General features: G+C 64.2%; 1 protein-coding gene across 4 annotated transcripts in view; it reads right to left on the minus strand.

Annotated features, from left to right (window-relative positions):
* The window catches only part of NFIC (nuclear factor I C), a 40,032-nt gene extending 18,569 nt beyond the window's left edge, over window positions 1–21,463 (minus strand). Inside the window, exons 1-2 of one of the 4 annotated variants that reach the window (XM_032712316.1) lie at window positions 21,186–21,463; window positions 1,920–2,451 (exon numbers count right to left, since the gene is read on the minus strand). In XM_032712316.1, the coding sequence (XP_032568207.1) occupies window positions 1,920–2,451; window positions 21,186–21,188 (535 nt within the window). In that variant the 5' untranslated portion in view covers window positions 21,189–21,463. Of the gene's footprint in view, window positions 1–1,919; window positions 2,452–18,915; window positions 19,431–21,185 lie in introns of those variants that run through there. The other 3 variants (XM_032712317.1, XM_032712315.1, XM_032712318.1) reach the window with 3 other exon arrangements.
* Between the last annotated feature and the right edge of the window lie 1,925 nt (window positions 21,464–23,388).

The following is a 23,388-nucleotide window of genomic DNA, read 5'->3' on the forward strand; positions in this document are numbered from 1 at the left end:
GCCCAGAGTATCCCAGCCCAGTGTGACACTACGCCTCCCACTGAGCCACTGCAGGGTGTTCCCAATACGGAGTGCCCCCAAACCAGCAGCACCCCAGTTAAGCCCAGTACCCCATGGCAGTTCAGACCATCATGGCCAAGTCTCAGGCCAGTACATGACATTCTGCCCAGCTGCACAGGGCACTCTCAGCCCCCCAGGCAGCAGCCTGGGCTCCCCATTCCAAGCACAGCACCCACCGTTCCCCTGTTGGGAATCAATGGCACCAGGCCCCGTTGGGTCCCATCTTGCCCCTGAGCAGGTGAGCCCCGTGCGTGGGCACAGGTGTGTGGTGCTGGCAGCACATGTGCTCACATGTCAGGGAACATGGCTGGGCAGCCAGGGCCTGGCTGCACACGCATGTGCAACTGCACATGTGACCTGCACCCGCCCTGCATCTACCTGGGGTCCCCCCTGGACCCTGGGGCAGGATCTGGCCCTGGCTATTCCCCGCTGGAGGCTGTGCCCTGCTTTTTCCCAAAGCCACAAGGGGCTGGTGGTCCCACCAAGCCCCTCCCTTGGGGAGCAGGGGGGTGTCACATGCCCATCCTGCCTCAGTTTCCCCAGGGACACCCAGTATATCCCACTGCTGGCCAGCCAGGGCAGAGCCTGTGCCCACCATTATTCACAGTGCTGGCACCCCTTTGCTGGGACTGCTGGCACCACGGTGGCCTCTGTGGTGTCACTGTCTGTCCCTGTGCTCCGGCCAATGCTGGGCAAGGAGCCACCAGCCCCACACTCCCCCTGCTGTGGTGTTGATGGGAATGGGCTCACGGGGCTGGGGGGCATCACCCAGTGCTGCGGGCATGGGCAGGGGATTGCTGCCAGAAAGAGACCAATGTCCTGGTCCCTGCAGACCTGGGTAGCCTGGCCTGGGCATAGGGTGGCCACGAGCCCTGTGACTGTCCCTTGGGGCCGCACGTTGCAGCCCCCCTGGCTCTGAACCACCCCATGTAACAGCCCTGCCCTCACCCGCGGGGATCACACAGCATCTCCCCTGGCTCCTCACACACCCAGGGGCGTTGGGAGGGGGTCGGGGTCTGTGGGGAACCCCAGCTGCTGGCAGGGTGTCTGTGCCAGCACATCACCAGCCTGGGACAGCAAACCTGCCCCAAAAATATTTTTACTGATGAACTTCCCCTCCCAGCACGCAGGAAGATGATGTGAACTGGATGCCTCAGAGACTCAACCCAGGACCCCCTCCCTGCCCTGCCCGCTGTGCCTCACTTTCCCCCTTTTGATCAACAAGGCTTCGAGAGCAGATCTGACCCTCCCTGCTGCAGTGAAACCAGTCCAGTTCTCCCATCAAGTCTGTGGGACTCCCCGGGCTGGGGAGCAGCATCCCCCTGGGACACAGCAGGAGCTGCTGGGGTTTGTCCCCACCAGTGTTATCACTGCTCTGTCACTGACAGGTCGGGACTGCAACCCACGGCAAACGGGCACTGCTGGACCCCTCCCGGCTCCAGCTCTCGGGGGATGTGCCAGGAACAGACTGTCCCTTCCCTGCCCACGCTGCCCACCTGCTCTGGCACAGGCAGCCCCTCAGGCAGGTGCAGGATGTGGGGTTAACCCTCCAAAACTCCATGCTGGGGATGCCCAGAGCCAGGAGCATCCTCAGGGACCTTTGCCTCCTCCCAGTCCTGGGCAGCTGGGATCTGTCTTGTCTGGGGGAGAGAGGCCGTATGGGGGGCACCGACCCGAAAAGCAGTTTGGGGAGAGGGAAGAACTGCAAAGTCTGCAATGGGAAACATGTCCCAGAGCAGTGTCCCCAAGCCAGAGACTGGGATGGGAAAGATGGGGAGGGAAAGCTGGAAAAAACTCCGCTGGAATCAGGCGTGGCAGGGCACAGCCAGGCTCTGCCCCGCAGGTAGACGAGCACCCACCTCTCTCACGGACGAAATACGCCAGGTAGAGGTCGAGCTCCTTGACAGAGACGCTGATGTGGTGGGGCTGGACGCAGAGGATGGGGTTGGTGCACTGGCCAGACTTGACCAGGCGCTCGCCATCGGTGCTCTCCAGCGGGATCCCTTTGAAGAGGATGACCATGACCAGGTCCAGCCGCCACACCTTGTCGGCCTGGCGCAGGCAGTCGATGCGACGCATCTTGCCCTTCTGGTCGGGGTTGGAGAGGACGCAGCACGAGGGCTTCTTGCCCGTGATGGAGAGCACGAAGTCCTCGCGGCACTCGGGCCGGATGTCCTTGCGCAGCTTGGCCAGGAGGCGCGAGGCCCATTTCTGCTTCACCTCCGGCTTCTCGCTCAGCAGCTCGTCCTTCACCGCCCTCTCCTCATCCTTCGTCATCCTCTTCTCGTGCTTCTTGAAGTACTTGCGCTTGCGGGCCTGCAGGTTGAACCACGTGTAGGCAAAGGCCCTGACGTGGGGGAGCAGCGCCTCGATGAAGGGGTGGAACTCATCCTGCGGGAGCAGAGGGACAGGGGGTCACTCCTGGTTGACCTCTCCCAACCACCTGGCATGGCTGGGGAGCCCTGGGGACCTGTCAGGCTCATCCCCACTGGGCTGCATTCCAGCACAACCAGGAGGAAAAGCTGTGGCAGAGGCACATGCCCATCAGGGATGGGGACCCCCTCACCACACAGCAGGGCTGTCCCTGTCCCAGGGGACTCCCATAAATCCCACTGCCTGCAATTCTCCCACCAACAGCCTGTGGGGGGTTGTTGGGCCATACTGGAGCTGGTGCTGCCACGGAGGGACAGGCACCTATACAAGGTTTGCCATCTTGGCAGCACCTGGACCCGTGCCCCTTCCCAGCCCCACGTGCTGGGATCTGCTCCCCCTGGGCGCAGAAATCCCTCCTGAAACCCCACCTGACATCGTGCCCACCGGAGCCGCTGTGCCAGCGTCAGGCGCTGCCAGTCCGCAACACCCCAGCGCTGGGTCCCCCACACCCCCAGCATGCCGGGAGCTCCCGCTCGAGCTCTGGGTGCCTTGGACCTCTCCACTCCCTCTGGACCAGCGGGAAACTCCCCCAGTTTGCCCCAGTTGCAGCCAGACCGGCGGCTGGCGCCCGGCCCGGCGCACAAGGCGTGCTCTGACTGCCTTTTTCCATTTGGCGAGCGCTGCTGGATGAGTCCGGCCCCAAAAAGAAAACAAGGAAAATGCATCCCCCTCCCTGGCCCCTCCTTCCCGCATCCCATTTTTATTCTTTTTTTCCAGCTTGGAAAAAATCAGTGCTTCCTGGCTGGGGGCAGGCTCACAACACCCCCACAGGATGGAAAGGTGTTGGGAGCCTTCCTGGGGAGAAGCAGCACAGCTTGGAAAGCAGCAGGGAGAGGGTTGAGCATCCCCGTGCGTGGACAGGGCGGTACCAAGATGGTCCTCGAGGGCAGGATTTACCCTCGGGGTCCCTCATGATGGTGAGGAGGACGAGGAGGAAGAAGCCCACCCAGAGTCTGCCGCAGGGTGCCAGGGCTGGGCAGGTGGTGGTTGGTGACAACTGCCACTGCTGTGCCACAGCCCTGGTTAGCAGGGCCGTGCCCAGGTTTGGGTCACTCTCCCAGTAGGGAGGGTGCCAAGGGCAGGCGTTGCTCTGGGACCAGGAGGTGGCTGCGGGCAGGAGCTGGGAGAGGACAGAGCCCTGGCAGTGGGACGGGGGCTGACCCCACTAATCCCAGAGCAGTGATGCCATTTCCCGGCTGAAGCAGCTGTGTCCCAGGGCGACCCTGCCCGGGAGGAAGGGTGTCCCCTCCACGAAGCAGGCTCCCTGCAGCATTGGCCCCATACAGATCCCACTAATTCCCACTCATCCCCAAATCCAGCACAGATCCCATTAACCACAAACCTGCTCCTGTGAAACCCCAAACCTGTTCCCCCAGCACAAACCCTGCCAATGGCCAGCACAGTCCCGTGGCACAGCCCTGGGTGTACCCTGGACCAGCATCCCCCTCACAGACCTCACTGTGACCTGGCAAGACACCCCAGCACAGACTCCACTGTCCTCTGAACCCAGCACAGCTGCCTTTAACTGCCAGCACCAGCCCCCAGCACAGCCCCACTAATCCCCCAAAAGTCCCCCCAAGCACAGACCCTTCCCCTCAGCACAGACCCCGTCATACAGAGGAGCGCCAGCCCCTCTCTGGACCCAGAGCTGTGACCCCACAGGTGTCCCCCCCCATACCCCAAAAGGACAGGGGACTGTTCCCTTACTGGAGAACCTGTTGGACCCATGGAGTCTCAACTCTGCCAGCAGCCCCATCCTGACCTGGGCACCCGTCTCTGTCTGGGGGACTCATCCTGCCCGGAGGACCCGTCCCTGCCCGGAGGACCTGTCCCCGCCGGCTGCTCCCGGGGCGGTCACAGGGTCTGGTTCCCGGTTCCCTCCCCAGCAGCAGCCGCTAATTCAGTGCAGCTGGGCAAGGGCTGGGCATGTGTCTTAAATCAGGGAAGAAGGTCAAAGAAAAGTAAGACAGGAGCCGAAAAAAGCAGCAGTGAGTTCCAAAAACAATACTTGGCCGGGGCGGTGGGCGGCTGATCTTCCTTGGTGGCCGGTTATTCAGACGAGCCCGACAAATTGCTGCCATCCCCTGGCCCCGCCACCCTCCCCAGGCAGCCGGCGGCAGGGCTGGCCACGGGGCAAAGGGGACACCACGCCATTGTCCCCATCCCTGCCCTCCTGCTGGGCAGTGCCACCCCAGGCACCGCTGCAGGGAAGGAGGGCAGGAACCAAGTTATTTGGGTTGGGCGAGGCAGCACCCTTGGGTGCTGTTTGTGCTCACTGCAGGGGCCAAAGGGTGCTTGGTGCCCTGCCTTGGGACAGCAGAGATGAGCCCTGGTTTCGGTGCCCCCCCTCGCCACGGTGCTGAGGATGTTCAGATCTCATTTGGACCCGCATCTGAGACTCCCCAAAAAACCCGCCGTGTGCAGAAGCCCCTGTGACCCTTGGTGGCCCCGAAGCCATCGCAGCACCCCCCTCCCCCCCGCCTTCCCCGGGATTACGGCAGGCTGGGAGCTGCACCCAAAGCCAATCAGCCCCTCGCCAACTTTCCCTCCCGCCGGGCTTATCCCGCGCCGCGATGCCGCGGTTAAGCCGCTTTAGCAGAGCAGGCGAGGGCGGCCGGGGGGCACCGGGACAGCCACACGGGACGGCTGCGGCTGGGGGATAAGGGGACACGCTAGAGGACTTGGGGGCCGTCCCCATCCCTGCATCACCGGCACTCTGCAGCCAGTGAGCCCCTCAGCCGGACACACCACCCTGGCTTCACTTGGGAAGGCAGGGATGCACTGTCTGTCCATCCCAGTCCCCGATTCCCACCGGGTTCCCCTCATCCAGCAGCCGGAGCTCCGGCAAAGGGCTGGTTAAGTGTTTCTCCTGCTGTTTTTCCTTTGCGGGGCTGGGAAGCAGAGACGTGCTGCAATACCCCAGACGAGGCTGCTCCCGGGGCATTTCCGGATGGGAATCTGGCAGCAGAGCCTGTGCTTGGGCCTCATCCAGCCCAGGCTTGTAAAGCCCTGCAACCCAGGCAGGAGCACGCCTGCGTCGGGTGCTGCCGGCCCCGCTCCGGGCCCCCCTGCACCCCCCTTCCAGGGGCTGCCGGAGCGCTGACTTCCCGTGCCAGGTTCTGCGAGGGGAAACTGAGGCACGGGTCAAGCCCGGCTCTGTCCTGTGGGGGGGCGGGGAGGGGAAGGAGGGATGCTCTGTGTGGAGCTGGGCATGCCATGGAGGATTAACTCCTTCGCAGCCCAGGTTTTGGCAGCGCCAGGGAGCGGGAATGGGCACAGCCGAGGCGCTGCCTCTCCCCGTGCTCCTGCCACTGGCTCGGCCACCACCGGGGCTCTGCACCCTCGGCACTCTCCTCCCTGCAGACGCGGGGGATGCTCTGTGCCACGCAGGGACACAGCACCGGGTTCGGTTACCACAGCATGGGTTGGCCACCCTCCGAGCATCCTCCGCTCCGGCGCCTTGTCCAAACAGGTCGGGCTCAGTGAAACAGCCTGAATTTTCCAATGAAAAAAACGTTTCCTCAGGAAATTCCCGAGCAGTTTTCACGGGGGAGAGCGGGAGGGGAGGGGGGGGGGCGAGGGGTGGAGGAGGAGGAGGAGGGGAGACGGGAGGGGTCAGACACCTCGGCCGTGGGTTTTGCTCCCCACCAGCACAGCCCCGGCTGCGGGGAGGAGCGGGATGCCATCCCCACCGCGGGCAGCGAGCGACGCGGGACGACCTCTCCGCATCCCAGCCCTGCAGGGACCACACAGGGCTTATTTTATGAAAGGATGCTCAGCCTCCCCGCCAGCAGCCACACACCTCCGAACCGCTGCCGGCTCCCACGGCCGCCGCTCCTGCCAGGTCCTGCTTCCCGCGGCCCGGCGAGCCCGGGCAGGGGCTGGCAAGTCGTGTGCTGGGCGCCGTGCCCCCATGGGAAGCCTTGGCGCGGCGGCGGGGAAGGGGGGGGGGGGGGGAATGCAGCTACAGAGATTCCGGTAATCCTGAAAATCCCAAAATCTGAAAGGGGCTCAGCGGGGACTTGCTTTTCCCTCGCTGGAGCCCGTGGACGCCCTTGGCACGGACCGTGAAGCCTCCGGTAGCTGCTTATAACTGTTCTCCGAAGCGGCTCTGGGTAATAAGTTAACCTGGTAATGAGACCTGTTGCCGAGACAGATGCAAATGATTGGGAAGTGCTCATTAGAGGGGATGGAAGGAGGCACTTAGGCCCTGAAAGGCACCCAGCCCTTCCCGGGGCCGCCCTGCACCCTATTAGAGCCCATTTTACAATAATTGCTCCAGAGGAGGAAATCTATTTGGATTCATCATAAAGTATTTATTAACAAGAGCTTATTCATAATTTTTGCTGCTCGCCGTCGTGGCGGGGCCAGGAATCCTGGCCCGCTCCCATCGGAACACGGCTTCCCTGGCCCAGGAGAGTGGCAGCACTGCACTGGGGGGGGGGGCAGCGAGGGGGCACGGGGGCAGCTGAAGCTCCCAGGGCAGGTACGAGCTGTGCTGGCCTTGCCTGAGCACACCTGGTCCCACGGCAGAGCTGCCCGTGGGGCAGAACACGCTGTCACAGCCACGTCCCCCCCCAGCTCCTGGCTGATCCAGCTTGCAAATCCCCTCCTGCAGCCCACGCTGGGGCACAGAGACCCAGTGCCCAGGGCACTTGGCTGCCACCCCTGCGCAGGTGAAGGCAGGACACAGCGCAACCTCCCCACAGCTCCTTTCCCCAGATCATTTTGTGGCTTTTTTTGCCCAACAGAGCCAAGAGCATCCTCCAGCCAACATCCATGCATGGCTCGGGGCTGTGGGTGGGCTGGACCGTACCCACCTTGGGCTCTTGGGAGGGTGAGCAGAGATGGGGCAGAGAGGGGCTCCCACCCTTCAGTTACTGCCCTGACGCTCAGCCCCACTCAGGACCAGCCCAGGTGGGGTGGATGTACTCACACAGCCCCCTGTGCTCACCACGTGCTCGGGACTGCAGCGTTCCCTGCGCCCCTCCCTGAGCAGCCCTGGGCTCCCCACACCTGGCGCTGCCCAAAAACGCCCCGCTGGGTCCTCCACTAGCCACCCTGGAGCAGGCAGGTCCCTGCCGCCCCTGGGGGCCGGGCCGGTGCCCACCTGCCCGCGCCGACGTGCCGGGGCGGGAGCGGTGCCGGCGCTCGCCCTCGCAGGTGCTGCGGCTGCGAGCGGGGGCGCGGGGAGCGCGCCGGGGCCGCGGGTCACGGGAGGCCGCGGCGGCAGAGAACCTGCCAGTTGCTTTGGAAAACAGCAGGAAGAAAGGCAGCTCTCTTGGCAGCCCCGGGCTCGGGTGCCAGCGCCGCCTGGGCCCCCGCCAGCCAGCACAGCCCGCCCCGCAGACGGCGGCTGGGGGTGGCCCAGGTGGGATGGAGCCGGAGGGGGCTTCTCCAGCGGCACGGTACGTGCCCCGACACCGCGCCGAGCACCCCGCCTCTGGTCTGCCCCCGTGCACCCCCATCCCAGCAACAACTGGCACTGCCGGTCCCTGGGTTTGCTGAACGCACCCCAAACTGGGGAGCAGAGTGCCCCGTGTGCAGGGAAGGGGTATGGATTCCCCAGGGATGGTACCCAGCAGCAGCACAGCCAGCACCGATGGGTGGAGGAGCCAAGAGGGTGTTGGCAAGCGAAAGCTGATGGTGGGAGAGTCTAGGGCCACTTGCTGCCTTCCTGCAGACTCACTTGGATCCCCCAGGCACCTCAATTTCCCCAGGTGCCGTCTCTGAGCGTCCCCCTCGGGGTTCGGGAGCCGAAGGCTCAGCTGATTCCCCAGGGTGACCCCACCCGCCCCCAGGGTGAGGCGCTGCCTTTCCAGAAACAGGGAAAATGAGACCTGTCACCTGCCAGGCAGGATATAACAATGGCTCCTGGGGTCTGGGAAGAGATGTGGAAGAAGCACAGGGGAAGCACAGAGGGGACACAGCCCATGGCCAAGGAGATGTCCTCTCACCCTGGGAAGCATCCCGTGGCCAGCAGCACCAGAGCCACGTGGCTTTCCAGCTGAAACCTCCCCGGGGCTCCAAGGAAGGGAAATGTTTTATGGAACTGGAAAAAAAAAAAGCTTTGCCAGCAGGTCCCGGCACTGCCAGCTCTTCCACCCGGCCCTGCGTCAGTGTGAGGCCCCAGGGGTGGCCTGTGCCCCCCAGCCCTGCTTCCAGCACATGGCAGGGACTGCAGCGCCTGAGACCCCATCCCAGATCCTGGGGTCCCAGCCTGGGAGCTGCCAGGGTGTGAGGCAGGGATGGAGGCAGTTTGCACCCCCAGGAGTGCAGAGGGAAACTGAGGACACGCAGCAGGGCTGACAGCACCACGTTCAATCTGGGGAAGGGGCACTGTCCCCAGCACGGAGGGAGCTGGGGCCAACCAGAGCCCCCCCCAGCCAAGCCCAGGGCTCTGAGCCTGGCTTTAGCCCCTGACGCAGGAGGTTTTATTTCCCTCCTAACATATTTTTAGCCCTGCCTGCTCTGTCCTGGCCTTTCTGAGGGGGATTAACTCACCCCCGTCATGCACCATTAAAGGGGTGCAGAGAGAGGTCCCCATCTCCCTCCTGGGTGTGCCCGGAGCTGTCCATGGCGGGGTGGCACTGGGGGTATCTCTGCACTCCATGATGGGCAGTGGTGTGATGGGCTCACGGGGCTCACCCTGCTGCAAATCCATCCCCGGAGCAAGTCACTAGTTAAAAATAGCCCCGGCCTTTTGCCGTGGAGTCGGCGACCTTGCAGGAGGATCGGCTGCCCCCGGGGCTCTGGGAGTGAAGAGTTCATGGTCCCCCCACAGCCCCAGTGCCTCTGCAGTGCCATGGATGTGCCAAAGGCTCGGCCTCTGCTCCAGCACCTCACTGGCTCCCCAGGGGCTGGGAACAACCAGCCAGGACCCTCCACTTAGGGATGGGGAAACCGAGGGTGGTGACAGGCTCTCCCAGAGAGCAAAGGGAGATGAGGGTGTCCCCTGAGGTTCAGTGCCGAGCATGGCCGGGTCCTGCAGCCCGGGCGCGGAAGGATGGGACTGGTTTAACAGGGGGAAGGGGGGTGTTCATCCGCTTTCAGCAGCTCAGCAGAGCCTTCCTGGGGAGATTCAAAGGTTGAGCCCGGCTGGGTCCTATTTCGGGAGGGTTTTGGACGCCTCCCAAGCAGCAGAAGTGGGTGGGGGCTGACCTGCACAAAGGGACTCTGTTCGGAACGCTGGGCTCTGGCGGTGCCCGGCGCGGAGGCTGGTGGCTGCGGCTGGTCCCCTTGTCCCCCATGTAACGGCTCTGCACCCTGGGTTGGGACAGGGGGCAGGTGCCCCCCTCCTGTGCCGGGTGCTGACCCCCACCTGGCTGTAAACTGAGGCACAGGGAGACACTGTCCTTGCCTCCTGGGCCGCTGCTGTAACCGCTAAGTGACACTGCCATACCGCGGAGACGGCCGTGCCAACCTGCCTCGTGACGTGGGCTCCAACAGCCACCCGCCCTGGGCTACTTGCCCAGGCTGGCCCCGAGCCATCCCCCAGGGGAGTCCAAGGTCCCCAAGTGGGGCCAGGCACTCTGGGAGCCAATACCTCAGTCACCAACTCCATGGTGGAGCAGAAGGAAACCCCCTGACAGGCCGGATGCCACCAGCTCGATGCCACCACAGGGCACACCAGGGTGCCAGGGGGTGCAGTGCCGACAGCACCACTGGCCCTGGGATCTGGGGGCCCTCCTGCATCACCTCATCTCTCCTCACTTCCCACCTCAGGCCCTGGGGAGCTCCACAAAGCCCTGAGCTCCCCAGGCCGTGATGCCACGACCACGCTTCACGCACGTTCCATGCTTCCCGCCTCATGTAGAGCTGGGAGCACCCGCGGGCACCAGGAACAGGGACCCCGGGATGGGGACTGGGGTCCTCACCACGGTGATGCCGGGCAAGCTCCAACCAGCCAGCTCCTGTCTCTGTCCCTGTCCCCACATGGGACATGGCGGTCACAGCTCAGCCCGGAGCTGCTGCTGGCGACTCCCCTCTCCAACCAATCCCCCACCGCAAGGCGAGGAAGCTGCGAGCGCGTCCCGGTTCCCTCCGGCGGTACCTCAGGATGCGATGCAGTCATCGTTAATGCATCTGGACTCATTTACGGGGATGAGAAAATGTTTCCAGGTTTCCCACAAAGTCCCATTAAGATCCCAGTCCCTACTCTATTTTTAGTGCCCTCATCAACAATGCCTTCGCCAGCCACCCCGGCGCTCCAGGGCCCCGTGGGGCTGGTGGGGCACCCTGGGCACGTGCTTGGCTTTGTGGGGAGCTGAGCTGCACCCAGACTGGGTGTCTGGAGGGGGCAAACTCTGGCCCTGCACTCCTCGACTCAGCAGCTTTGCGCCCATGGGTGCACCCTGGGGGTGGGGATGCCTCAGCCTGGCCTTCGCTTGGGAGCAGTGGAAGAAGGAAACATGATGGGAAGCAACAGCAAAAGCCACCCCGGGTCACCGCATCGGTTGGGGCTGCGGGACCCTCGTCACGGAGGATGGAGAGGGGGTGGTGGCACTAGGCCACTTGCTGGGGCTGAGCATCCCTGCAGGTGTAGGGTCACACCCTGCAGCACCACATTGTCACCTGGTGATGGCCAGTGGCTGGCACAGCCAACCCCCTCCCCAGCAACCCTCAGAGCCCTGGCAGTGCCTCCGTCAGGGCAGTAGGTGCCCACAGGGCTGCCGGTGGAGCTGGCAAGGGCGTGCGGGTCCTGCCCTCGGCCCTGCGCCCTCCCGGGCTATCTATAGCCATGACCTCAGCGGGAGCCGGGGCAGGACCCGGCCGTGCATCCTCCTTTCTTGGCAGGGCCACCGCCACAGCCCCCACCCGGCACAGAGCTGCCGCCAAGCCGAGGCTTTTATCCTGTACGTTCGCTAATCCGACGGGATTCGGTGTCAGGGGCTGCCCACGGGAGGCTCACAAAGGCCGTTTCCAGGGGTGCTCAGCCAAGCGATGGAGAACGCCAGCCGGGAGGGGCAGACGGCGGTGCTGGGTGTCACCGCGTTAGGTGACAGGGTCTGACCCCAGGGGCTGGACGAGAGGGAATGTGGGTGACCCGGCTGCGAGGAGGTCGAGCAGGGGACGTCCCCGAGTAGGCAGAGGTGACTTGAGGACACCCCGCAGCTGCTCCCCGCAGGCGCCGGGGTCGCAGCCTCCCGCAGAGCCGGGGGTCGCGGGGAGGACCTGCTCGCTCCGCACCGGCTGCCCCGGGGGGAGCGGGGAAGGGGTGGCCCAGGGGAGGGGAATTTCCCCGGCTTTTTTCTCCAACAAACTCCTTGGCTTGTGCAATTAGAGAAATTTGTTTAACAAACTCCCGGGGGAGCGGAGCGGGAAGGTGGGGTGGCGCGGGGCCAGGGCGCTGCTCACACAGGCCCGCTCCCTCCCCGCCCGCGCCTTTGATCAGCGGCGCGCTGCGCCGGGGGACCGGGAGCCGTTCCCTGCGGCCACAGGGCCACGCTGTGCCACGGGGAGTGAGCGCCCCGGCCCCCGCGGCCACGCTGCCCGTGGCAACCCCCTGCCACGTGCCCCTTTCAACCGCTGCTTCACAGAGCCCTCCGCTCCATCGCGCCCACCCTCCTGCCCTCCTGCTCGCCGGGGTGGCACGACCCTGCCCCGCTCAGCCTTCCCACCCCCGGGCCACCGGCGCGCACGGGCGCGCGCCCCGCTGTGCCCGCGGAAGGCAGGCGCGGGCTCGGGGCGCGCTCCCGCCCCGCTCGCTCCCGGCTCCCTTTCTCATGCAATGCCATTTCCATCAAAAACCCTTTACTCGGCACTTTTCCCCTCATTGGTATTCACGCCGCGCTCTCGCTGTCCTGGCGCACAGGTTACTAAAGGAGATTTTGCGGCGCAGCGTGGCGGGGGTCACATTTCAGCCCGCGCCGTCTCGCTTTCCCAAATCGCTGGGCAGCAGCCAGGGGACGGCGGGAGGGGGTGCAGGATCCGGCACATCACAGCTCCCGCCAGGCAACCGTGGGACCAGGCGGCCTCGTCGCCTGTCACGGCGGGGCGAGGCGGGCTGGCGGCGGGGGCTCTGCAGCACGCTGATGGGTGGCTCCCCGGGGACAGCCAGCGGGTCACCGGCGCTCGCCGTCCTCCCGGCGGCCCCACGTGCCTGCATAGGGTGGGAACAGCTGGAAAACGAGGTCTGAGCACAGAGGGGGGACACACACTTGGTCGTGCCACCACCCTCGCTGCCAGCGCCCCGATGAGCCCTGGGTGACATCCACACTGTCTCCAGTGGGACTGTGTCCCCAGGATGGTGTCCTGGGGTGAGGAGGGAGCAGAGGTGCCTCTCGTTTCGGGGCTGGTTTGGGGAAAGGGGAAATGTCTGGGTGGAAAATCAACATTTCTCTCTCATGGGCTTTTTTTTTTTTTTTTTCCTTTGAAAGCAAAAATATTTCTTGGTTTTTCGTGATCAGAAACATGTTGGGGGTTTTTTTTGGACAACAGCCGGTCAAATACCGTTTCCCCGTGAAGGGAATGCAGGGGCCCTTTGCAAGGAGAGCGAAAGCCTTCTTAAAAAACAAGATAAAATCCCCAGGTTTTAAAAAAAATCCACCTGGCTACAGACTTGAACAAGCTCCCAGGGAAGAGGGGTCAGCAGAAGGGCTGGATCCTGGCGTTCCCGTGCCAGGCAGCGCTGCCGGAGCGGTGGTGGCAGCGGGGAGGGCGATGCCCACGGCAGGCAGCCCAGAGCCCAGACCCGGGGATTTCGCCCAAAATGCTGCTCAGCGCTGGCTGCTGGCCGGGGAAGGAGGATTAATGTGCTTTTACAGCAGTGGCGAGTTAACCAAGAAATCAATCCTTGGCAGGGGCCAGCCCCAGGTCCCCCGGCGCGTGAGCGCTGCCGCACCTGAGCCGCGGGATCCTTTCCCAGCTCCTCTCCAGGACTTGGGAAGCTCCGGGCCTTGGCGGCCGGCGCAGGGTGTTGGGCCCTGGCCAAGCTGGCACAGCACGCCCGGCCGCGGGGGATGCCTGCCCAGGGCCGACGTGACGGATGGTGAGCCCAGCCACCCGCCTGTGTGTGAGCCAGGCCCCGGGATGCCCGTGGGGACCCTGTGCATCCCCTCCCTGCAGCTGGCACGTCCCAGGGGTCTACGCCGTCCCCTCCTCCAGGGTGAGGTCTCACGGTGCCAGGGCAGGGAGAGAGAGGCCAAGCTCAGGCTCTTGCCTGTGCCGATTTGGTGCATCCAAAAGCACTTTGGTACCCAAAACCTACGTGGGTTTGGCTGCCATGAGGCTGTGCCCTTCACAGACTTGGTTCCCAGCCGTGCTGTGGGGACGTCACTGGTGATGCCACATGACTCTGGCAAGGCTCAGCACCCACTGATGCCCTCGCTGCTCCCATTGCCTCCACCACCCTGCCCCAACCTGCCCGGCACACCCCAAGGTGCTGCAGGAGAAATCCTCTCCCCATGGGTCCCCAAGGAGCAAATCCCTGCCACCCCAGGACCCTGCCTACACCTCCCAGTTTGGGTGAAAGGACTGGGGGGGGACAAGGAGTCCCCCCCCCTCCCACAAGCAGTGAGCCCCCCTGGAGGTGCTCAGTGCTGGCACTGCCATCCCTGCGCAGAGGAGCCACAGCATGGCCGGGGGTGGCAGGCAACGTGCCAGGCTCACAGGGAGGGACTGTACCTCCCCCACAGCTCTCCTTCTTCCCCTCCAGTGTGGGACCCCTCCCCATCCCTGCCCATCCCCATCTTTGCCACCATCCCCATCCCTGCCACCTGGGGCTCGCCTTGTCCCTAGGACAGGTGCAGGCACAACAGGAGTCACGGCAGGGGGAGACAATGGCCATCCCTTGGGCTGCAGGGAAGTGTCCAGGGGCCAGGTAAAGGGACAGCTGGCATAGGCAGCGCTGGGCAAAGAAAGCTGGTGAGCAGACAGGGCAAGTTGTCCTTGTCCCTGTGCTCATTCCCAGAGAGCCCTGCCTTGCAGGGACCTGCCTCCACCACCCCCAAAGGTGGGAGACACCGTTCCCCCCTTTCCCTGTGAGGACCAAACCCCCATCCAGGCCCTCCCTGCTGTGCACAGCCCTGGGTCAGGATGGATCCCTCGGTGCCACCGTGGCAGTTCGCCCCAGGCTCTCGAGCTCCCTGTGCCAGGGCTGCCCAGAGCTCCTGGGAGAGCCGCCTTTCCTGCTCTTTGCTGTGTCTGGATAAGGAGGGCATGTCCGGCTGGACTGGCCCTCGCCACGGCTCCTCTGCCACCGAGCCTTGCCACGCCGGCACTGCCCCGGCCACACCGGCCACGCCGCAGCCACCCCTGCAACGGGGGGAAACTGCTGGGTCAAAACAGGATCAGGCTACAGCTCCCAGCACCCATCCCCAGCCCACCCAGGCTCAGGGGAATAGAAAAGCACCAAAGGGAGCTATTCCCAGTTGCTCCAAGAGCTCCGGGCAGCACGCTGGGCCCTGGCAGCTGGGCTTTGTTCAGCAAAGCTGCAAAGGCGCGCACGCGCCCGCAGCGCCGGGCACGCGGTGGGATCGCTCCCTGCCCCGGCATGGAGCGAACCACGGGCATGAGGGACCTCAACCACAGTCAGGGAGGGAACCGTGGGCAGGGCAGAGCTGCCCAGGAAGGGGAGGAATCGGCGGGCACCTCAGAGAAGGGTGGCTGATTTACTGCGCGAGGCCCCAGCCAAGTTCAAGGTGATGCGGGGGAGAGCAGCGCAGCGTGAGCGCGGCCTCCAGCCCCTCGTGCAGCTGGGCTTATCCCACCCGCCCCCCCATTCCAGCCCTCCGATCCGGCCTCGTAAACCTCACTGTAAACAGGATCTGTTTTTCCTGGGTGAGGATTTAAGACGGGATCAGGCAGAAGCAGCGAGCGGCGGGGCAGGGCTCGCCAGGGCAGGCGGGCACGGCGGGGCGCCGCGGGGAAAGCGAGGATCTCCCGAAGGTTGCGTTTAAAGAACGGCCTCATTGTTTTTCCCAAACAATACTCAGCAGATGGGAGAATTGAAAGTGTGTTGCAACCTTCCCTCTCTTCCCCCGCCGTGCCCGGCTTGCTGCTCCCATCCTTTGGCAGCCGATCTGAGCTCCCGGCTGGAAACCAGTTCGCCAGAGCTACTGGTGCAGGGGGTGAACACCGGCGCTGAAAAGCCCCGGCACTTTTGGGAAGGGGTTTTGCCAAAGGATGCCCGATGAGGTGTACCCAGCGGGCAGCTCCCTGCTCCAGCCACATGCCCACAGCAGTGGTGGCAGCCAGGTGATGCGGGGAGCCCAGTGGCTGGGGAGAGGTGGGATCCCCTTGGATCCCTGGAGATGGGGCTGTGACCACGCCACGTGGCCACAATGCCTCTGGCAGCCCAGCTCTGTCCCCCGGGCCCAACGCTGTGCCCGTTTGCTGGTACTGAGGTTTGTGCTAGGCCAGCTTAGCTGGGTGCTCCCCGACATCCCTTGGATTGGGAGCCACTGCATATGGCACACACGGGGGTCTGTGTCTGGCTGCCAGCTCTCGGTTGGGTGCATCACCTCTGCCATCCCAAAATCAGCCTCTGTACCCCCTGCATGGGATCTGGGAGAGGGGAGAGGGTCTCTGGCCAGACCCCAGCGGGATGCACAGCTCCTGCCATTCCATCTGCCTCGGAGGCTGGTGCCCATCTCACCTCAATCCCATCCTGTGGGTACCAGGGTGGGGGTCTCAAGGCACACTGTGGGCACTGCCAGGTGCCAGGCACGAGCCAGAGGTTTGTAAAAGCATCACCAGTCACAAAATTTGCACATTTCCCCCTCCACAAGAGCATCCCAAATCTCCCACTGTTGCAGACCCAGGAGGCAGGGATAACTGTTACGACTCTGGGAATCCCTTGGGCTCCTCAGGAGCAGCTCCCTGGGGACACACGTGCGGGTCCCTGGCAGGTGCTCAGCTCCAGGGTTATTTTGGAGCCCTGGCAGCCGGACTCCCCCCCCTGCTTCCCCGTGGGCAGGGTGAGGCCTCGTGCGTGGCGGCGGTTCCGGTGCTGCTTCCCTGCTAATCCAGGCAGCTCCCTCTTGACTTCCCGGCCTGTCCCTGAGGGGGGGATAGAGGTGAGCCGGGGAAGTGAGAGGAAGTGTCCGAGCAGAGACACTGAGCCGGGGAGGGCACAAAGCCACCCTCTTGCCTGCCGGGAGACTCAGCCGAGGCTGCAGCTGGGAGCGTGTCACGGGCGATGCCTCGGCCAGGGCTATTTCGGTGCCACTGGGCTCTCCAGCTTGGACCTGCTCCGGCTGGGAAGGACGGCTGCCTAAGGGGACGCCGGGGTCCCTGTGGCCATGCTGGGCTCGAGGGGCTGGCGGTGGTGGCGGTGAGGAGATGCACAAAGGCTAAGGCAGGGCGGCTCCCGCTCACGTTCCAATGTATCCACATCACCATCCGCAGCTCCCGAGCCCGGGCGAGCCTGCCCGCCACGCGGGTGGGATGGGAATGGGAATGGGAACGGGAACGGCTGGGCTGGCACTGGGGGACGAGGTCTGGTCCTATCTGAGCCGGGCTGGGAGCTGAGGCTATGCCAGGGCAAGAGGGAGGACACCGGAGCCTTCCCCGTGCCAAGGCAGCAGAGCAGAGGATCCATGGAGGATAAACCCTGCCGTCGGCCGGGAGAAGCGCTGGGAACAGCACAGGTTTGTGAGGAGAAGGGCTCCTGCCAGTCCCGGCCAGACCAGCAACCACACAGCTTCCCACATCACACCAGCACTGTGAGCTGGCAACAACAGGCGCTGCCAACCCAGCACCAGCTGGAGACTAGGAAGGGTTGGGAGGTGGTGGGATGGAGTCAAGGTGGGAGTGGAGGGATGGAAAGGGAAAGAAAGAAAAAAAGAATGAAAAAGAAAAAAAGAATAAGGGATAAAAAAGAAAAAGAAAGAAGAAAAAAAAAGAAAGAAAAAAATTAAAAACAGAAAGAAAAAAGGAAAAAAAGAAAGAAAATAAAAAGAAAAAATAAAAGAGAAAAAGAAAAATAGAAAAGGAAATAAAAAGAAAAAGAAAAAATAGAAAGAAAAAAAGAAAGAAAGAAAGACAAAAAAAAGCCAGATTGAGGTGTGACCCTTGTCAAGTCAACCACACAACAGGGAGCACCATCCTCAGGGTCATCTGAGCAGCCCCAGCGCTGCCCACCCGTGTCCCTGCCTGTGCCCCCACCAGCCTCACGCTGCACCCGGGGAGAGCCAAGGCCAGACCCCCACACTGCCCCCCACACCACACAGGTGCCACGAGGGGACCCCCACAAACCCCCACAGGCAGCTGAGCCCAAGCCTCTGAGGTGGAGCCAGAGCCCGCCTGCAGCTCCAGCCCAAGGGATGAGGTCTGGCAGGAGAACCCTGGGCACAGGCAGGGAGGTCCCACAGCAGCACATCCCCCAGAGCAGAGCCCTCGTGGGGTGCAGCACGAGGCCGGGCTCGGAGCGGGCAGCGGCTGCTGCCAGCAGGGAAGAGGTTACGAGCCAGGGAAAGCTGCTCAATAATTAAATAAATATCAGCGATCAATAAGCACAGAGCAAAGGCAGAGCCGCAGTGGTCGTGCTGTGGGCAAGGCGGGGGGGTCCCTGAATCTCCCCCCCGCGGCCACACCGGCTGTTGGGGGGAGATTTCGGGACGCCCCGCTCGCCCGCACCGTGGGCCCTGGCACGGCCGCCCTGCCGCGTGCCACCGGACCGTGCTGGCGTGGCCTGGGGTGACACCAGCGGCCCCACCACGGCTCAGGGCTGCCCCTCCACACCCCGGCACGCAGGTGGGGACTGGCATCGCCCCCTCGCCTCCGAGGCTGAAGGGGTGCCCCCCATATCCTGTCATGCACGACCCCTCCCGCCCTCTCGCCCGCCAGCGCGGCGCGGCACGGACGGGTGCAAATTGTCCCAAACTCGGAGGATTTGGAAGAAAAAGCCTGGGCCCCCCCACCCCTTGCACCCCACCATGTGCAGCCAGGCTGGAGGGGGGGAAGGAAAAAGTTTCACGCTACGCAAGAGGCAGCACGGCCGAGGCCGAACCCGCAGTGCCAAGTCCCGCCCGAGCCGCCCCGAACCCACCGAGGACCCCCCGCACCCCACAGTGTCCCCCTGCACCCCCAGAGCCAGCGGCTTCCCCGCACCACCCACCTCTGAGCACGGCAAACAAAAAATAAAACCCAAACCACAACGCAACCTTCCAACCCCCCCCACGCCCCAAGTGAAAGTGAAGGCTGAAAAACCCCCAAAAGCACCAGAAACACCCAAAAAAAACCCCTACAAAAGGCGATGGGGGGGTGGGGGTGGGCAAGAGGGAAACGCAGCTCCTCTGAGCAGCCCTGCACGGCCCCAGCCCGCCTTTCCCTGTTATGATTATTTTATGGGGGGGGGGGGTTGTTGCTTTTTCTTGCTTTTTCTTATTTTTTTCTAATTTTTTTTGCATTGCAACTGTTAAAGTCCGTTGCGGCGAAACAGGCAAATTTGGGGGGGGGACGCGGGGGGGTCCCGGTTACCTGGGTCAGGCAGAGAGGAGACGAATACATCCCGAGCCGTGCTGGGAAAGTGCCTAATTGCAGGGCTGAGACTCGAGGCGTAAAAGTTACTGAGTCATTTCGGAGGCTGGAGCAGTCCGGGCGTTTTTTCTCTCTCTCTCCTCCGGAGCGGCTCTGCGGGGCCCGGGGGGGGCAGCCGGGCAGGGGGGGGCGGCCCCGCGGGAGGGGGGCCGAGGAGGAAATAAAAGATTCCAACTTCCACCCCCCGCCAAAAAAAAAAAAAAAATTTTAAAAAAATTTAAAAATAAAAAGCGAAATTCCCCCCCCTTAAAAAATAAAGCGCTTTTTTGTTGTTGTTGTTGTTTGTTTGGGGGGTTGGGGGGGGCGGTTTAAAAAGGCAGAAGGGTCATCCTCGCCAGGGAGGGGCTCGGGGGTCCGCACCCAGCCTGCAGGCACGGGCGGCGGGGAAGTTAGAGGGGAAGCGGCTCCATCCGAGACCCGGGCAGCGGAGAGAGGGAGGAAAGAAAGAATGAGAAAATGAAAAAAAAAAAAAAAAAAAAGAAGGAAAAAAAAAAAAGGAGCGAGGAATGAAGTGACGTTATGAAAAAAGCCCATCCCAAAATATTACATCCCATTTAAAGATGTAGGAACCCCCTTTGGCTCGCAGGGCCGAGGCGCTGCGGGGCAGGGGGGGGCGGGGGAGGGACGGCCCCCCCCGGGGGTGGCGAGTCCCCCCGCGCCCTGGCGCGGCCAGCGCCGAGCGCTCCCGGCTTTGGGTGTTTTGGGGGGTTTATTTTTTATTTTTTTTTTTTACCAAACGGAGCCAATCCGGCGAAGGGAGAGAAAAAAACCTGCAGATTCATGTGCAACTTCTGGGCAGCGGCCCCGGCACGGGGGGGTTACCGGGGGGGGGAAGGGTAGCGTTGATACCCCCCGCACCCAACCCCGGTGCGGGGGGGCCGCCCCGCCAGCTCCGCGTTGCCTCCGCCGCATTCCGCTCACCCCGCGGAGACGCTTATTCCGCCCCCCCCCGCGTTATTTAACGACCGGCAGCATCACGCGGGGGGGGGGGGGGAGCACCACGGGCAGCCCCCCGCCCCCCCTTCGCCCCGGGCAGCCCCGCAACCCCCCCGCCCCCCGCACAAGAGAGAAGGAGATTAAAAAAGCGGAGCCTGCGCCCGGCAAACTCCAAACCGCAAGTTCTCGCTCCGCAACCCCCCGGCCCCGGCCGATCCGCGGGCGCTAATGACGCTAATTAGAGAGCGCGCGGGGAGCGCCACGGGCGGAACACAAAGGGGATCCCCGGGCACCTCCCGGGCCGGGGGGGGCTGCACCCCGCGCCCCTCCCGCACCGGGGGACACCGCTGCCTGCAGGGACCCGACCCGCAGCGCGGCCGCTCCCGGCGCGGGGCCGCGGCTCCAGCGCTGCCTCGCTCCCCCAAAAGATGAAAAACGCTTTTTTTGGCTTTTTTTTTTTTTTTCCCCCCTCTGCAGGGACAAGCCCCCGCAGCGTCTCTCCCCGCACAACTGATTTTCACTCTCAACTTCTGGCGGCCCCCGCGGCCGGATCCCCTCCCGGGGTTGGGGTTCGCCCCCCGCACTCCCCCCGCAGGGACATCCCCGTTCCCGCGGGATGCGGCGGCTCCGCGCAAACTTGGGCGCGCATCCCGCATCCTCCCGCACCCTCCCGGGGCGGCTCGGGCCGCGCCGCCGCGCTCCCCCCGTGGCCTGGCAGGAGGAGAAGCGGGAGAAGCCCCGCGCACGGCGGGGCCGGGGGGGGGACACGTTTTTATTCTCACACCGAGGGTGGTGATTCCCCCCACCCTCCTCCCTCCCCGGTGCGGGCAGGGCGGCCCCGCGCAGCGCGGACTTGAGCGCGACCCTCCCGGGCGTCACTTCCAAGTTCAAGTCGGTGCGGCTGGCGGCCTCTCCGCCCCTTTTTTTAGCGGCCATTTTCAGCTCCATCCAGCCCTCCGCGGGCTGCGGACGCTCCCCCCGCGCCGCGACCACCCCGCCGGGCGGCTCCCGCCGCCGCCTCCGCCCCCCCGGTACCGCGGGGCGGGTGGGCCGGGGGAGGAGAGACGGCGGCAGCTCCCCCCGCCCGCCCCCGCCGCCCCGCGCCCCCCCCGCCCCGCCACCGTATTAAACTCGCCCCGCCGCCCCCTCCCCGGCAGCAACTTTTGCTCGCGGGGGCACCCGCAAACACACGCACACGGGGAGGGGGATTGGAGGTGGGGAGGGGAGGGAGAGGGGGGAAGTAGAAGAGAAAACGAAAGTGTCATGGGACCTACCATCGCCAAGTGCAATTAACGGGCTCCAAGTTGCTGCGAAGCGCAAAGCAAAAGAGGATGGATGGGCTGGTTTGGGGTTTTGGTCTAAAACGTGTGTTTTCCACCGCGCCGAAGGAGGAGGGAAAAAAAAAAAAAAAGCGCTGCCCCGCGAAAGAATTAAAAAATTTAAAAACCCAATAATAAAAATAACAATAATAACAATGATAATAATAATAATAAAAGCCTCCCCGAGGCCAGCGGCACAGTGTCCCCCGCGGGCGGTCACCCTCGCTCCGGCTCCGTCGCGCTGCCGGGGGCCTTGCTCGGGGGGGGGGGCCGGGCTGCGGGGGGGGGGGCGCGGGGCGGCGGGGACGGGCGGTGGGAGCGCGGGGCCCGCGCCCGGCCCGGCCTCATGCGCTGCGGGGGTGGCGGGGCTGGGGGGGGAGCTGAGAGGGGGGTGGCGGAGGTGCGATGGGTATTTTTGGAAGGCAAGAGGAAAAAAAAAAATAAAAAAATCTATTTTCTAAAATTAAAAAAAAAAAATTAAATAAAAATAAAGCCCGGGAGCGGGGCGGGCGGGCGGGCGGCGCCTACGGCAGAGCAGCGCGGGCATCCCCCCGCGCCCCCCCGGCGCAGCCCCACTCCGGCCGGGCACGGCTCCTCCTCGCAGCCCGCAGCGCCCCGGCCCCATCGCCGCCGCCCCCGCCTCCTCCTCCTCCTCTGCCTCCTCCCCTCGCCCGGGGCACCGGCGGCGCTGCGGCGGGGACGCTCCCGGTGCGGGGGCGGGGAGGGAGGAGGTGGAGGAGGAGGAGGAGGAGGAGGAGGAAGGCTCCGGCCCCGCTCGCCCGGCAGCGCGACGGCGGCCCCCGGCTGGTTGCGGGTAGGTGGCGGGGGCTGCGGCGCGGCCCCCCCGGGGCCGGCTGCCTGCGGGGCCGCCCCCCCGGCCTTGCCCGGCGCGGGGAGGGGGGGGCGCGGTGATGGGGGGGGCGCGGCCCCGGTGCGGAGCTACCGCAGCGCGGGGAGGAGCCGCGGGCAGCGCCGGGCCCGCCGCCCGCCCCCGCCCCGGGCATCCCCCGGGCACCCCCGGCCCCGCTCAGCCCTGGCCGCCCGCCCCCAGCCCGGGCATCCCCGGGGCGGCTCCGGCCCCGCACGGCCCCGGCCCCGCGCTGCTCACCCCCATCCCCGGCCCGCGGACACCCCCGCGTTCCACGGACATCCCCTCGCCACCCGCCAGCCCTGTGGTGTAGACGCCCACCCTGGTCACCCCCCACTACCCACCCCCTGGTGCAGACACCCCCATGGCCTCACCCTCCTACCCCCCAGCAGGGACAGACACCCCGTGTCACCTCCCATCCCCCCCTCACCCCGAGTGCAGACACCCTCGTGGTCACCCTCCGCCCCCAGCCCTGGGTGCAGACACCCCGCTGCCCCCTCCTCGGGTGCGGACACCGCCGTGGTCACCCCCCCTCTCCCTCCGCCCCGACTCCGGCCTGTCCGAGCATCCTCCATCCCCGCCCCCCATCCCCTCCAGGGTTTCCCATCCATCCCTCTCCCCCCCAGTCCTCGTGTTCCCCGCAGTCTCCCCTTTACCCCCGCAAGGATCCCCTATGTCTGCCCCCCCCCCCAAGCCCTTAAAGCCACAGGCCGCTTTGCAGCCGAGGGGGGGAGGGTTCTGGGGCTTTTCCCCCTCTCCAGTCCCACTCCGAAAGTTGGCAGCGACCCGAGTGCCGGGTTTGGTCCGGGAGCAGGGAAGGGCACGAGTGAGGGGGGGAGTGTGGGGGTGAGCGACTCCCTGCTTTCTATCGACCCCTTTTGTGTCTGGACCTGGATTTTTAACCCTTGTTATCGAGTAATCCTTTAATCTCTTAATCCTTTCAAATAACCATATTTTTCTATAGGAAGGCAACAAAAATTAGATATTTTTTCAGTTTGCCGAGGGCCGAAGCGTGCACCATGTGCCTGGATTTTTCGGCACGCTCCGTAGTCCTGAACAAACAGGAACATAATCTCCGTCTGCCTTGAGCTTGAATGGTCTCAGTGTGATAAATAATATGCTAAATAATTTATTATATATTTTTAAAATAAAATTAAAGCAATCTACTCTGCCATTCCATGAGTTTTATTCCATCATTTTCTCCCTCTTTTTTTATCTTTTTTTTCGGGGGGAGGGACGACTGTGAGCCTGATCATTTTTACAAGGGTCTCAGCAAGAATTTAACAGGGA

This window comes from Chiroxiphia lanceolata, chromosome 27 (genome assembly GCF_009829145.1).
Source record: "Chiroxiphia lanceolata isolate bChiLan1 chromosome 27, bChiLan1.pri, whole genome shotgun sequence".
Taxonomy (NCBI): domain Eukaryota; kingdom Metazoa; phylum Chordata; class Aves; order Passeriformes; family Pipridae; genus Chiroxiphia; species Chiroxiphia lanceolata.